Here is a 13,965-nt window from a genome sequence, read left to right as displayed (position 1 = left end):
AGACTCTGTACAAATAAAAAGGATAGCTTACAAAAGAGCACAGTCAATGTTAACTAGAACTCTCGCACTCTTTTGCTCTCTTGCTGGTTCTTTAACATAGCGCTGTTAAGTGACACAGGTGCTGCAGAAAGTTGCAGAAATTTGTGGCAAGAGTTTATTACCATTAATATGAGATTAGAGTAAAGCCTGACAAGAAGTTGCACAAGTAGCTAAGTGCAATATATACACCTGGCCCTCGCTTAACGCTGGGGTTACTTTCCATGTAAGAACTAGGTTTTTAGCGTGTTAAAAGAGGGTAGCGAGCAAATTTGAACCGTAAGAAAATTTGTAAAACCGAGTTTGTGCTAAAAGAGTCCGCGTTTAGCGAGGGCCAAGTGTATTTAAGAAGATTCTGCCTGCCTTGTATGTGTCTGCTTATGTTGCCATCGTAAAGCTAAAGTTAAATGTATCTTGTAGGTTCATTTCTATCTGAATATCAGTTGCCAACTTTTTACTGAATAGCAGACCAGCCGGAAGGTGTCCAGTTGGTTGAGCTGTCTTATCGTTATTGTGTCCAATTGGTTGTTGACAAGTTGCTTTTGGCCCTATTGCTGTCATTGCACTTGCCACAACCCCTGCTTCTGATTCCTTCCCCTTGGGTACTAGGGTGCATGTATGACGTTGACGGTGGCTACGAGCTGAGCCAACTTGAAATGACAAACAAGGACATTGAATGGTGGGTGTTGCCAAGTTGCCACTTGCCGAGTCACGTGCATGCCAGTGCATTGACCCACTAAGCTAACAAACTTGGCCAAAATGGCCGCACATATGAATAGCCTCAAAGTCGCACAAAACACTCAAAGTTAAGGTGCAAAGACCGTTTTTTTTTATCCTTTCCTAAAAGTAAACCAAACTCGACCTCTTTTGTGTGACAGAAACCAAAGAAATCCGTGAACGAATTCATGAGAATTCAGATTTGAATGCGTTTAGGTATGGCAAAAAATTAGTATAGAAAAAAAAAATGCAAGCCAAAATAACCAAAACTCATGGATAATTAATTAATACCCCTTTAACATTTTAGGAAAAAAAGACAATTATTTTGGAAAATTTCTATTTTTTTGATAATACGGAATGTCATTTTATTTAAAATTTAGCCTCTTTATTCCGTCTGCATTCAAATTTTAAGAAAAAATTTTCCTTAGATCATGATTTTGATTTTGATGATAAGGGTGTCCCCTTTGATATTTTAAAAATTTTCAAATAAAGCATTAACAGAATAAAACAAGCGAAACAGTAGGATTTCCTGTGCCTGTTGTTATATATTAAACAGATTGGAGCCAAATTTGATCAGGATGTATAAGACCAACTTAATTGCAAAAATGTATACATATTTCTTGTAATACGAATTTTAAGATATCCACGATTAATCAGTGTCACATTTGTTTGTTCTTCATACTTCTTCACATACTCCTGATTATTACCGTAGATTCTGTCGAAGGCATGATAAACACTTTTAAAATTAAAGGAAGGACGATTTCCTAATGTGTTATCTAATAAAAACAAATGAATTAGCCCACTTTACTATTTTTGTGTCAATTTGAAACTTACGGTTTGGTTTATAATAGATTTTAGCCTCCAAAAAATATGTTTAAGCCCTTTCCTTATCGTAAAAAGAGTGATACAACTCGAAGAACTCATTTTCTATTGGAATTCCAACACTGTACATGGTCGCCTCGCAGTATTCATCGCCCTTTGTCACAATCACTTCGGTGGCGATTTGATTTTGGCATTGTATTGGGGTATCCAGATTGAGTTTTCCATTTACGCACTTAATGTTGCCCGTTAAGACAGTGTACCTTCAGAGTTTCGCCTTCATTAACATAACTGAATTGACTCTATAACGTATTTTTCGTCCATCAGACACCCGCCAAACACTTGAATAGAAAACCCTAAAGAAGACATTACTTTCAACTTCCTCCAAATAAGCTCTTTATATATTTAACAAGTAGTAGTAGGACCAAAAGTATATCCATTTCTTTATTTAACTCGCAAATTTAAATAACTGAACTTTGAAGAAGCGTCGAAGTCTTTTTATATGAAAGATCTAGAGTGAGCATTAGCTGATGAATTATCGATCATTCATACATATTCCATTCCTGATTTTATTTGAATACATTGATAATTATAATTGCAAAAAAAAACTATTAAATGTCAACATCTTGAACAATTGATACGACAATTTTTTCTAATGTTAATTAAAATGTTTAAGTATTTGCAAGAAACTTAGATTTTTAAGGAAAATAAAATCAAAGATTCGGCTCAGAACCGGTTTACAGCCTTGATTTTGCCGAAATTTAATGTTATTATTGCCTTCAATGGCAAGACCGAAGCATATATAGCATATATAATCCATAGGAACGATCTGTCGAAAATCGCGGAATTTATAAAGATTTACAAATAATAGACGACAGCTTAAGTCCGTGTAAATTAAATAGCTAAATTTTTTTAAATTAATTTAAAATATTTTTTCGAAATAAACAAATAGTTCTGGTTATTAAAATTAGTATTTAAAACTTGCATAACAGTAGTAAATTAATCTGATTAATTGAAAAACAATTTTTAGCATTTGTTGTTAAGAATTAACAAATTATTATTCAATATATTTTTATATTATTCGATAATAAAAGTAAATATAAACAATATTTAATTAAAAAAAAACGTATTAAATTAAAAAGTTTAATGAGCTCAAATGGTTCAAACATAAACAAACTACTTATTCCTTTTGTCTCTATAATATAATTAATACATAGTTTATATTAGTTTATTTAATAGTTCTCCAGTATGAGTTTTGGCACCACATTCATGCTGGTCAGCTCCTGGAAGAGTAGTTTGCAGGCATACGGCATGGATATCTTGGAGACATGAGCCGACGACTGACAAAAGTGGCACCAGGAGCAGTAGGCCAATCTGCCACAGGTGCGACAGACGTCCACCTCGAAGGCATCGGAGGATATCATGAGGCGTTCCATTATCAGCATGCTCGCTCCGTAGGATATCAGACAATCGCGTTCCATTTCACCTAGACGTAATCCTCCCTCCCGACTCCGGCCTTGGGTGGGTTGACGGGTGAGCACAGCCTTTGGACCACGTGCTCGGGCATGCATCTTGTCCTGCACCATGTGCTTCAGTTTTTGATAGTACACGGGGCCAGAGTAAATGTACGCCTCCAACGGCCCTCCCGTTATCCCAGAGTAGAAAAAGTCCTTGCCCATGTAATTGAAACCATGACGCACTAGTTCCGCCTGTATATCGGCCGCCTTGGATCCGCCAAAAGCAGTGCCATAATGGAATTTACCCTCCAAGACGCCAGCCTTGCCGCCCAGCAGCTCCAGCACCTTGCCCACTGTCATACGGGACGGAAAACCATGTGGATTCATGATCATATCCGGACATATTCCATAGTCATTGAAGGGCATATCTTCCTGCTCTACGATGAGACCCGTGACGCCTTTTTGTCCATGCCGCGAACTGAACTTGTCCCCAATCTCCGGAATTCGCGTCTGTCGCAACAGGATCTTGATGAGAAAGTCTTCCTCGGAATTGGCCGAAACCATAACACGTTCAATGTAACTAGGCTCCGGTCCCTTGTAGCTTATGGGCACTGCAGTGTAGGGCACCTGAGCCTGACCTACGATTTAAAAATAAATTTAATAAAAAAGGATACGTTTTTTAATTTAAAATCAATTTTCGACTGATTGTTTCTATGGCAGCTATGCTATCAATAGCAACATGCTATCAATTGCTAAATTAAGACTGACCTTCGAGTGGATTAATGGATGTAACTGCGGGCATTTCCTTGTTGATCATGATCTGTTTGTTTTGCACCTGTTCGCCAGGTGCGACAATGCCATCAGTGTCCAGGACATCATGCTTAAAGATCACCTTATTCGTGAGGGCATCCTTCACAGGTCCCATGATCCTGTCGAATGTCTGATTCGCATAACGCTTCACCGTGCACTTGGAATTCTTGTAGACCAAACAACGTCCATAGCCCCGATCAATAGAGGCTTTATTTAGAATGAGAGCATCCTCGATATCATAGCCAGAATAACTCATAACAGCCACTGTGGCATTTTGACCCGCTGGCAGCTTATCAAAGTTGGTCAACTCAATGGTCCTGGACTTGACCATCGGTGCCTGGGGATAAACCAGATTATACATTAAAGAATCGATGCGATTCTTTTGATTATAGCCAATCATGCCCATTGCCTGTTTACCCATGGCACATTGATAGGTATTACGTGGACTCTGATTGTGGTGCGGATACGGAACGAGTCCGGCACAGACGCCCAGCAATGTGAAGGGTTCAATTTCGAGATGTGTTGTGTGCGGTTCAATATGCTCCTCATTCCATGCAATAAAAGAATCATTCTCCTCATTCACATCCAGATACTCCATCAATCCGTCATGCAGAAAATCATCAAATTTACGTATGCCACGCTGCAGTTCATCCAAATGATGTTGCTGCACCAAAGGACGCGATTTATCCACTATAATATATGGACGACACAATCTGCCGCCATCTGTGTGTATGAATATGCAACGTTGTGTGTACGAGGTATGTATGGAAACAAAACTGCCCATGCGTCCCTTTCGCCTCATATATCGCAAGTTCCGCACCAGATGCCGTTGATTAATGGTCAATCCAAGCACATTGCCATTGATGAATACGAGAAATACATTGGGATTATTAATGGGATTGCCGCTGACTTCACGTATATCCTCGACACCAGCATTGTAGGCCAATGTCATCACCGGACGTTCATCCACCTCGGTGGTAATGTGTGTCATTAGCGCCAGATTCTTGACCAATCCACAGGCTTCACCCTCGGGCGTATCCGAGGGACACAGCATACCCCATTGACTCGGTTGCAAGGAACGTGGTCCGGACACTTTGCGTGTCTTCTCAAACTGTGAATTCACCCGCGTCATCATGCCCAGCGCCGAGATATAACTGAGACGAGACAGCACTTGAGTCACTCCAGCACGTTCCATTTTAAAGCGTTTAATGGTCCAATTTCCAGAACTTATGGCAGATTCCAGACCTACTGTAATCTGTGCCGCTCTCATATGTTTGACCACATCGAATTGTGCCGCCTTCACCTTGGGTATATTCTTGTCCGCAATCATCTTGAGCTCCCAGTTCATGCGCTTGAACAGATCCTCGAACATCAGAGAGATCAATGAACCAGCCAGCTCCAATCGCTTGTTGCCATAATAATCGCGATCATCAAACAGTGTTTTGTCCAATTCAGCAGCCATGACACGACGCACCATCAACGACACATAAATCGCCTTCATTTGAAAGTTGAAATTATCCACAGGCACGTGGGCCAAAATTGTGGTCAGGAGCAGCTCTCGTGCCTCCTCCGAAGGCGTCTTGGTGGTGGCACTCTGAAACCGTTTCACCACCAACTTGGAGCCTGTAAAACATAGATTTTTTTCAATTACTATTTCCATCATTATATCAATTACAACGTATACAGATAAAAGTATTTGTTAGATATAATTTAACTAAAGAACAGTGTTAATTGTGTAACATTTGTTTTAAAATTCAAAATACCTATTAAAAATGATTTAGATCTTCAAGTTTATAAATATTCTTGGATGTTTCTAATTTCAATTACAAATACACAAATAACTACACATATATTCTATTTAATAAAAAATAACTAAATAAATACTCGTTCTGTAATATTTATTAAAAAAAAAAAAAAGACTTATTTCGTACTCTATTACAAAATTATTACCATTTAGTGATTGAAATTTTTTCATTGGTTTAGCGAAAATGAAATGAAAAAAATTAAATAAGCATTGAAAATTATTTATATCTTATATAAATAGTATGTTGGAATATTCTCGAGGATCTCTGTTTATCAAGATGTTTTCTATATTTTTTTAAATATGTTTTACCTTTGATTGCATTTTCAAGACGAAAGGTCTTAGATAGGGATTTTCTTCTAATAGGGTAGTAAATTAAAGGCTAAGTTTTTTTTACAATTAATAATATTAATTTAAGCATATGCTCATTAAAGCCAAAAATGTGTGCAATAATATGTTCAAAATCTCTAAAAATAATATTTAATAGTTGTATTTTCAATAATTTTTGGCTAAAATATGTAGAAAATACCATAAAAAAGTGACTTGTTTGAGCAATGACAGCAGAAAACAGAACACAGAATTTAAATTGACATCTTGAGCTGTTTTTCCAAGTGAACGACTGTTCTTTTGAATATATTTTTTCTTAAGAATATTTTTAATACTATTTATTATTTTATTTAATATTTCATTGAAAATATTAAATTTTTTAAAACTCACCCATATAGTCGAGAGCACGTTGTTGTGTGAACACCTTAAGATTAAAGGCCTCCAAGAGTGAGGCGCCAAAACGGTTCTGAGAACGGGCATCCAGACCAATGTGAGCCATTATCTCCTGATCGGATACCACGCCCAGAGCCTTGAAGATGACCACAATGGGAATGTCGTCCGTCATGGAGTTGTGCTTCAGATAATATTTGCCATGTTTGCTCAGCACCAGAGTACGTGACTTTTTCTCGTGCGTGGACGAAGTCACCTGACACTGGACAACGCCATTAAAGTCCTCGGTGAGCATCTTATTCCACGACAGCTGCTCCTGGATGAGTATGACCTTCTCCTGGCCGCGCACCACAAAATAACCGCCCGGATCGAGGGGACATTCATTCAGTTTGGACAACTCGAATTCCGATTTGCCAGTTAACACACAATTGGAGCACCTCAACATTAGGGGCATTCTGCCAATTAATAAATTGTTGCGTTTAATGCGCTGCGTTCCACGTGTGTACTCAATGTCCACGCTGATGGGCGCCGAATACGTGGTATCTCTTAGTCGGCACTCGTGTGGCGTTGTCGCTTTGGTTATGTTAAAGCCATCATCAATATCGGGCTTGCCCACACGCACATCCAGATACTTGAGATAGAACAGCGGATCAGCACCGCTCGTCACAATCTCGTTTGCCTTCACAATCTTCTTGATGTCCACATTGATGAAGTGATTGAAGGAGTCAATGTGTTGTTTGACCAAACCTTTGACTTGCAGAAATGCCGGCACCAGTTTCCACTTCTCCTCCAAGGGCTTGATGGGTTTGGCCCACTCCTTGCTGTCGCCGGGCTCCCAGCCATTGTCCTCCACATTGGCTTCAGCTTTCTTTAGCTCTACCATTTAATATAAATCTTGAACAAAAATATAAAATAATAACAACGTGCGGTTCTCAACGATTATACTTGTATCGAATCGTTCGGATTAATTTCTTATCGATACATTACATTTATTTTATCGAATCGACAGATTACTTTTCGATATATCGATATATTTTTCTTCACGGTGCGCGCTGTTTTTGAAAAAGCATTAATTCCAGGTGGCAACGCTGGTAAACAGTCAGGGCAATTATAGTTTTTATTTGAAGAAAATGCATTAAAACACAATCAAAATCCAAAGAATTAATGGTATTAACGGGTCTTAGACCTTTTTCACAATTTGCACAACATCTTCGTCATTAAGTATATGCTCAATACCAACTTTTTGCGGTTGATGCTTGACCGAGGAGCCCCAAACCAAGGCACTATGAAAAGAAAAGAAAATATTAGAAGTAGAATTGAATAATGATGACTATGACTTACTATTTAAATTCCTTGGCAATTGAACGATGCAGTTTATTACAAAAGTCCCCAATGCTGGTGTGTTCATTGTGAAGCACAACCGGAGAGCTGTAATCCGGAAGTTGTCCCTTGGGCTTGGTATAAATTCGCACTAGTCTCAAGTATTCCCACATTAGTTCGAGCAGATCATCGAAATTCCAGTGGTGATGCGCTGAGATGGGTACACAATGCGGTATCTTGTAGATAACATCGAGTTCCTCAATAGAAATCTGATCAATCTTGTTCAGCAGATAGATACAAGGTATATAAATACGATTGCCTTCAATAATATCAATTAAATCATCGCTAGTGGCATCATAACGCAATGTTATATCCGCATTATGTATCTTGTATTCCGATAGAATGGTCTTCACCAGATCCGAGTCCAATTCAGATTGTGGCACCATGGCATTCAGATTGATGCCACCCTTATCCTTACGCTTGTAATAAATATTGGGGGGCTTCTTATTCAACCTTATGCCGAATCCCTCCAATTCATGTTCCAACAGCTTTTTATGGCCCAAAGGTTTGAGACAGTCCAGCACCATGAAGATTAAATTGCAGGTACGCGCCACAGCAATCACCTGACGACCACGACCCTTGCCATCCTTGGCACCCTCAATGATACCCGGCAAATCCAGCAGTTGTATCTTGGCGCCCTTATACTTGATGCAGCCCGGCACAGTGGTCAGTGTGGTGAACTCGTAGGCAGCAACCTCCGAGTAAACGCCGGCCAAATTCGAAAGTAACGTCGATTTACCGACCGATGGAAAACCGACAAATCCCACACGAGCATCGCCCGTCTTGGCCACCTCAAAACCAGCTGCAATTTTATCATATTTAACTCGGTTTTACTTGGATTTCATTAAAAATTCCACTTACCCTCGCCGGTGCCACCGCCGCCGCCCTTTGGGGAGATGAGTTCGCGTCGCAGCTTCGCTAGCTTGGCTTTTAACAGACCCAAATGAGCCGACGTCGCCTTATTCTTTTGCGTGCGTGCCATCTACACACGCACACACACACACATAAAAAGACCGGAGACAGGTTAGTTTTCTTATAAGACATATTGTATTTATTCTCTATCAGCTTACCTCCGACTCAATGGCCGCAATTTTCTCCAGAATTGTACTCATTGTTGCGAATTTAGTTGTTTCAACGTAATTTTAAATGCGCTGCTATTTACAAAATGTTTTTATGCATTAAAATGAAAATAAACTCGCGTGGAGTGTCGCTTATCGAACATACCGATAATTGTTCAATCGAGCTGTACAATGTTACCGCAACGCAAAAATTTCTAAAAATACCAAAAAAAAATACTAATAAGAAAATGTCAACACTGCTGCCAACTTATATAGTACAGGATATTTTCAAAGCTCTATTTTTAGAAAAAATTTTAAAATTGCTATTAGCAAGATATCTAGCTACTTAGCTATGCATTGCTATTATACTAAAGAAAAATGCTCGCAAAAACAAATATAGATGCTTTCCAGTCAGAAACAGCTATTTATTCTTCAAAAAAGTTGGCAAAAAATTTTAAAATTGCTATTAGCAAGATATCTAGCTACTTAGCTATGCATTGCTATTATACTAAAGAAAAATGCTCGCAAAAACAAATATAGATGCTTTCCAGTCAGAAACAGCTATTTATTCTTCAAAAAAGTTGGCAACAGTGCCTGTCACCTTGTCTGATTTGGATTGTAACTGTCAAAATTTTAGTGCAAAATGTTCGCGAACAAAGGTAAGAAAAATATTAATAATACTATAATTTACTAATAAATGTGCACATATAGTTAAGAAAAGCAACAGCTTGGCCAATAATACGCAGCAGAAGTTCAAGGCAGATCTGATGGCCAACGATAAATCGTTCTGTAATCGCAGTTTTGAAACTGCCTCTGGAATTTTGCGAAAAACTGGAAATCAATTGAAACAAACCAAATTAACTCTTTGCCAAAAGGAGAATAAGCTAATATTTTCTGGATTTGTGGAAGAGCCGGCAAAGACTAAGCTCAAGCAAGAGTTTGTCTATATGCCACCTAAAAATGTGTTGAAAAAATCAACGTCAATGGCGGCTCCAAAAACTGAGCCGCTGCCCGCGTTGCCAGCCTCAGCAATGTCCAAGCCTGGACGCAATCTACGAAGCTTAATTGGACGTGTTGATTTTTGCATTAAAATGAATAAAGCGCAGCCGAATTTAAATGTGATTTGGAATGTCTACGGTAAGCTGACGATTAAACATAATTCTGCTTATAAAATAATAATATTGATTTACATGCAACAGGTAAGCTTTTGCGCATAATTGTGGGCAAGCGGGGGGAGCATACGCTGCTGCTGCGCACCGATGACAAAGGTCCGATTCTGCAGAGTATTTTTTATGATTTCGATGGAGAACTGAGTACCGTGACTAATGGCAAGCAATTCACATATTTCTTTAATTTAAATTTTAAGTACTAGGGCTGCCGAAAAATCATTGAAATATCGATAAAGTTTTACGAGGATATATTTTTGGGCGATATTTGGTCTGACGATTTAAATATAAGTATGCGATATTAATCTGAAACTGAACCCAGCTGAGTTTTTTGGATATGGGCCCCATATGACAAAAAAACATTCTTTTTATCCAAAAAAGTGGGTTTGGTTCAGAAGAAAAAAGGTTAATTTTTTTGCCTAGTGTAATTTTTTAATATAGAAATATTGATATTGATATTTTTAAAAAATCGACAACCTAATTAAATACATCTATAATTGTATTGTGTTTGCTTACAGGCTGCTATGTCCATGTTGTGGGCCGTTTTACAGGTGAGAATCGTTTAAATACCTTCAGCGTGACTCAGGTAAGCACTGCAGATTGGCAACAGAATTTCACGCGTGTTGAGAATCTCACAACATATATATTAATGCAAAATAACTAGATATTAGTACAATATTTGTAGCTGTATAATTTCACTTTGTACTTTACACATTTTCATAAATAAGTTGGTTATACGTATATATACATAATATAATTTCTTTACTTAGAATTAACAGTTAGTAACTTCATATGTGCCTTTAAAGTTTCAACAATTTCATTTTAGCTTCTGTAGCTTCATTAAATTCATTTAAGAATACAAATAATATGTGTGTTTTTGTTTTACTTCAAGAACATTGCACAATTACAAATAAATTAAATTAAATTAAATAAGGAAAGTGTTTACAATTAACAATTAATTGGACTGGTTTAAATACTAATACTGTTGCCATGTTTGTTTAAATGGAAATTATTACAAATCTAGATACATTATGAGAGTGACCATAATTCCCGTTCCGATTGCTCCCAAATAGCTTAACTGCAATGTGTTTCGATTGCTGCAAAATATAATAATTTAATTTAAATAATTTAATTTCAATAATATAATTTAAACCTACCGCTGCTTGGAACGTGTGGTAAAAGGTGTAGGTGGATTCACACCAGGATCCAGGCTGTCCATGTAAACCATTCCGTAGAAAAAGGACGCCACGAGGAAGCCACACAACAATGGGCTCAGCTTGGAGCTCAGTTGGTGCTCCTCTGTCCAATCCAAGGCAGCACTCAGCTGTGCCTGCACATAGCTGCTGAGCTCCTGCACCATGTTGCTATTGATCAACGACACTGTTGTAAATAAAAATAAAACACTTCATTAGAATCGTGCAACAAGGTCATTCACTTGATATTGCCTCTTTATCAGCAGCAAGATAAACAAACAAAAAATTATGACGTTCACGAAGCAAAAGCCGCCAAGAGTTATTTGATCTATTTGAGGAAAACTCTTAACTCTACCAGTTTTGACGCCCACTATAATGTTGCACAGTGGTACAATATTGAACAATTGTTATCTAAATGAATAAAATTTAAATGCAAAGTCAATTCCTTGATCAAAATGACATTCCGCTTGATTGGTCCAGTTTTGTTTTATGTCTTTTTGGTTTTGTTTTAGTCTTTGAATCTAGCAACTTTACAAGTCAAAATTTTTGTCCAATTCGACATGAAAAAGGTCTCAGAATCAAGTTTAAAGTATTGTTTTATACTTATTACAATATAAAGAGTTGATGAAAAGTAAAAATTTGAGATTTGCAATTTTTAATTTTTAAAAAAGATGTAAAGTTTAATTGCAGAAACAATGATCAATATGACATTCCGTTTAAAAATCGTGTTGGAGTTTGTAAAAAAATGTCAAGAGGTAAAAAAATAATTTATATTTTTACAATTATAATGTATATCTTTATGTATGACAAAAACTAACTTATTTATGTTGGGGGTGCTAAGCCTTTCACACCCACTGTTAACTACAGGTCGCGAGTCCAAAATACCGTTAAGTCGCTCTTAACAACTAAAAGAAGAACTTGACATGTTTGTATACCTGTACGAACACATGCACACATAGTAAAGTTCTTTGTATGTATGTATGTAAACAAAGGTTAGAGACTAACAGAAAACCTTTTTGAGAAAATAAATAAAAACTGCTGCGGACTTTTGGTTGTCGTCTTGTGCAAATGAGAAGCTTTTATTTGGCTAAAACAAAATGCGCAACTGCCAATTGGTGAGTCTTTATTTAGACGCTTAACGCATTTATGGCTAGAAGAGAGCGAGAGGTGAGCACACACAAAAAAAGCAATGAGAATGAAAATTGCTATGAGATCATACATTTGCCATTGCTTCAATAAGTCAATATATGCATAAACAGGCGGTCTATTAATAAACACTAACAATAACAACGGACGTCACAAGTGCAGCCTTGAAGTGCTGCGCTTACTTTAAATATACACTTAGTCAAGTAATTGTTCTGATAGACAAAAAAAAAGCACATATTTGTCATTTTTATACCCGTTACTTATTTACTTTTAAAAATGGTTAGTCGAAAAACCACAAATTGTTTCTTATTTAAATAATAAACAATTAATTTTTTTTTCTAAATAAATCTCAGCTGGTCAAATAATATTTTTGTCAAAATAAAAGAAGCATATATTTTTTTATTTTATTTTTTTTTTTAATTTAACGAAATTTATTTTTTGCAAAATTACTATTCAATTGCTCAAGTAATTATTTTAACAATATCAAAAATATACAATAATTTTTACTAGTTTTTTTATACTGTTTATAGTTTTTATAAACTTGTCTATGCTTGTTATAACAAGTAAAAATAAAGAAATGCATTGAATTTAAATATTTTTCAAAATTAAAAACAAATACATTTTCTTGACTAACTGTGCACGCATTTTGTATGTTGTCAAAACACTTGACAAATTTACATATATGTACGTATATATATATATAAATATACTTACTTGTTAAACTGACTATTCGGTAGACAATAATTAGAATGCCAAATAATATTAAAAACGCTATCACACGCTCATCAAAAAAGCTTGGCCCTTGCCCTTGTTCTCCTTTTCCCTTGACCACAGCGGCAGCGCTGCCTTCACCCACGTAAATGTAATGTTTTCGTATTGCTTTGGCTAAATTACAAAAACCAATGGCGTCGTTGCGCTGTGGTTGTTGTTGCTTCAACTTGTCTTTGGGGGTTGAGGTGTATATGCGCTGCTTCTGCTTCAGCCCGTTCGGCTGCGCGTTTGTTTTCCAACTGATAGCAGCGACTGGGCTGCAGCCAGCGTCGTCGTCGACGTCGACATCAACTTGCGCACGTGTGACGTCACAATCCGTTATTTGCGTTGCAGTTGGCGGCTGCATTTTGTGCATATAAACTAAAACTTTTTTTGGGCTTTTCGAATTGTTGGCTATTTCCGCGTGTGCTTAATCAGTTTTCATTCAATCAAATGTTACTTTTGTTATAAATAAATGCAACAAAACACAATAAAAAACTTGCACACACGTACACACACATGAGACGCACCCCCACTAACAATACGAATGCAGTTTCTTGTTAGCGTTGCCAAGCTGCGTGCGCATAGTGGCAACACTCTGACGCGCAGTGTTACCGTACGCTCTCAATTGTGTGAGATAGCGCGTGCAGCCCATCCGATTTAAAATAGAATTATGAATTTTCTCTTATCGACAAGTTTATTTTAATAACTTATTTTTAAATAATTATTTGTATTTGAAAAACAGTAATAATAATAATTAAATGTACAATTTTGTTTTCAATTTGAATGTTATTTCAACACTTTCATCAATCGTCTTAATACATTTTCAATGCATTGTCTGTCTGTATTTTTATGAATATGTATGTGTATATATGTATTTGTAAAGTGTATTACGATTAATCATACATTTTCTTT

At 37.0% G+C, this 13,965-nt stretch overlaps 4 protein-coding genes across 5 annotated transcripts; 1 reads left to right on the top strand and 3 right to left on the bottom strand.

The window, feature by feature from the left end:
• Positions 1-2,690: 2,690 nt before the first annotated feature.
• Positions 2,691-7,332, bottom strand: LOC117784299 (DNA-directed RNA polymerase III subunit RPC2). Its single transcript, XM_034621998.1, has 3 exons — positions 6,358-7,332; positions 3,798-5,462; positions 2,691-3,667 (listed from the first exon to the last, which is right to left on the bottom strand). The coding sequence occupies exons 1-3, from the start codon at positions 7,238-7,240 to the stop codon at positions 2,805-2,807; spliced, it is 3,411 nt and encodes a 1,136-aa protein (XP_034477889.1). The 5' UTR covers positions 7,241-7,332; the 3' UTR covers positions 2,691-2,804.
• A 117-nt stretch (positions 7,333-7,449) lies between these two features.
• On the bottom strand, positions 7,450-8,969 carry LOC117784300 (GTP-binding protein 128up). The gene is made up of 4 exons (XM_034621999.1): positions 8,808-8,969; positions 8,599-8,719; positions 7,699-8,539; positions 7,450-7,640 (listed from the first exon to the last, which is right to left on the bottom strand). Exons 1-4 carry the CDS (start codon positions 8,847-8,849, stop codon positions 7,538-7,540), a joined length of 1,107 nt encoding a protein of 368 aa, XP_034477890.1. The 5' UTR covers positions 8,850-8,969; the 3' UTR covers positions 7,450-7,537.
• A 384-nt stretch (positions 8,970-9,353) lies between these two features.
• LOC117783428 lies at positions 9,354-10,644 on the top strand. 2 transcript variants are annotated; one of them, XM_034620830.1, is made up of 4 exons: positions 9,354-9,454; positions 9,507-9,932; positions 9,995-10,123; positions 10,480-10,644. In XM_034620830.1, exons 1-4 carry the CDS (start codon positions 9,439-9,441, stop codon positions 10,623-10,625), a joined length of 717 nt encoding a protein of 238 aa, XP_034476721.1. In that variant the 5' UTR covers positions 9,354-9,438; the 3' UTR covers positions 10,626-10,644. The 2 variants fall into 2 exon arrangements, with proteins under 2 accessions (XP_034476721.1, XP_034476722.1); XM_034620831.1 differs by lacking the exon at positions 9,995-10,123.
• On the bottom strand, positions 10,629-13,626 carry LOC117783427. Its single transcript, XM_034620829.1, has 3 exons — positions 13,015-13,626; positions 11,119-11,341; positions 10,629-11,058 (listed from the first exon to the last, which is right to left on the bottom strand). The coding sequence occupies exons 1-3, from the start codon at positions 13,424-13,426 to the stop codon at positions 10,974-10,976; spliced, it is 720 nt and encodes a 239-aa protein (XP_034476720.1). The 5' UTR covers positions 13,427-13,626; the 3' UTR covers positions 10,629-10,973.
• Positions 13,627-13,965: the final 339 nt, after the last annotated feature.

The sequence above is a fragment of the Drosophila innubila genome (genome assembly GCF_004354385.1).
Source record: "Drosophila innubila isolate TH190305 chromosome 2R unlocalized genomic scaffold, UK_Dinn_1.0 1_C_2R, whole genome shotgun sequence".
In the NCBI taxonomy this organism is placed as follows: domain Eukaryota; kingdom Metazoa; phylum Arthropoda; class Insecta; order Diptera; family Drosophilidae; genus Drosophila; species Drosophila innubila.
The sequence above is the reverse complement of the archived record's forward strand: the minus strand, read 5'-3'. Positions and strand labels throughout refer to the sequence as shown.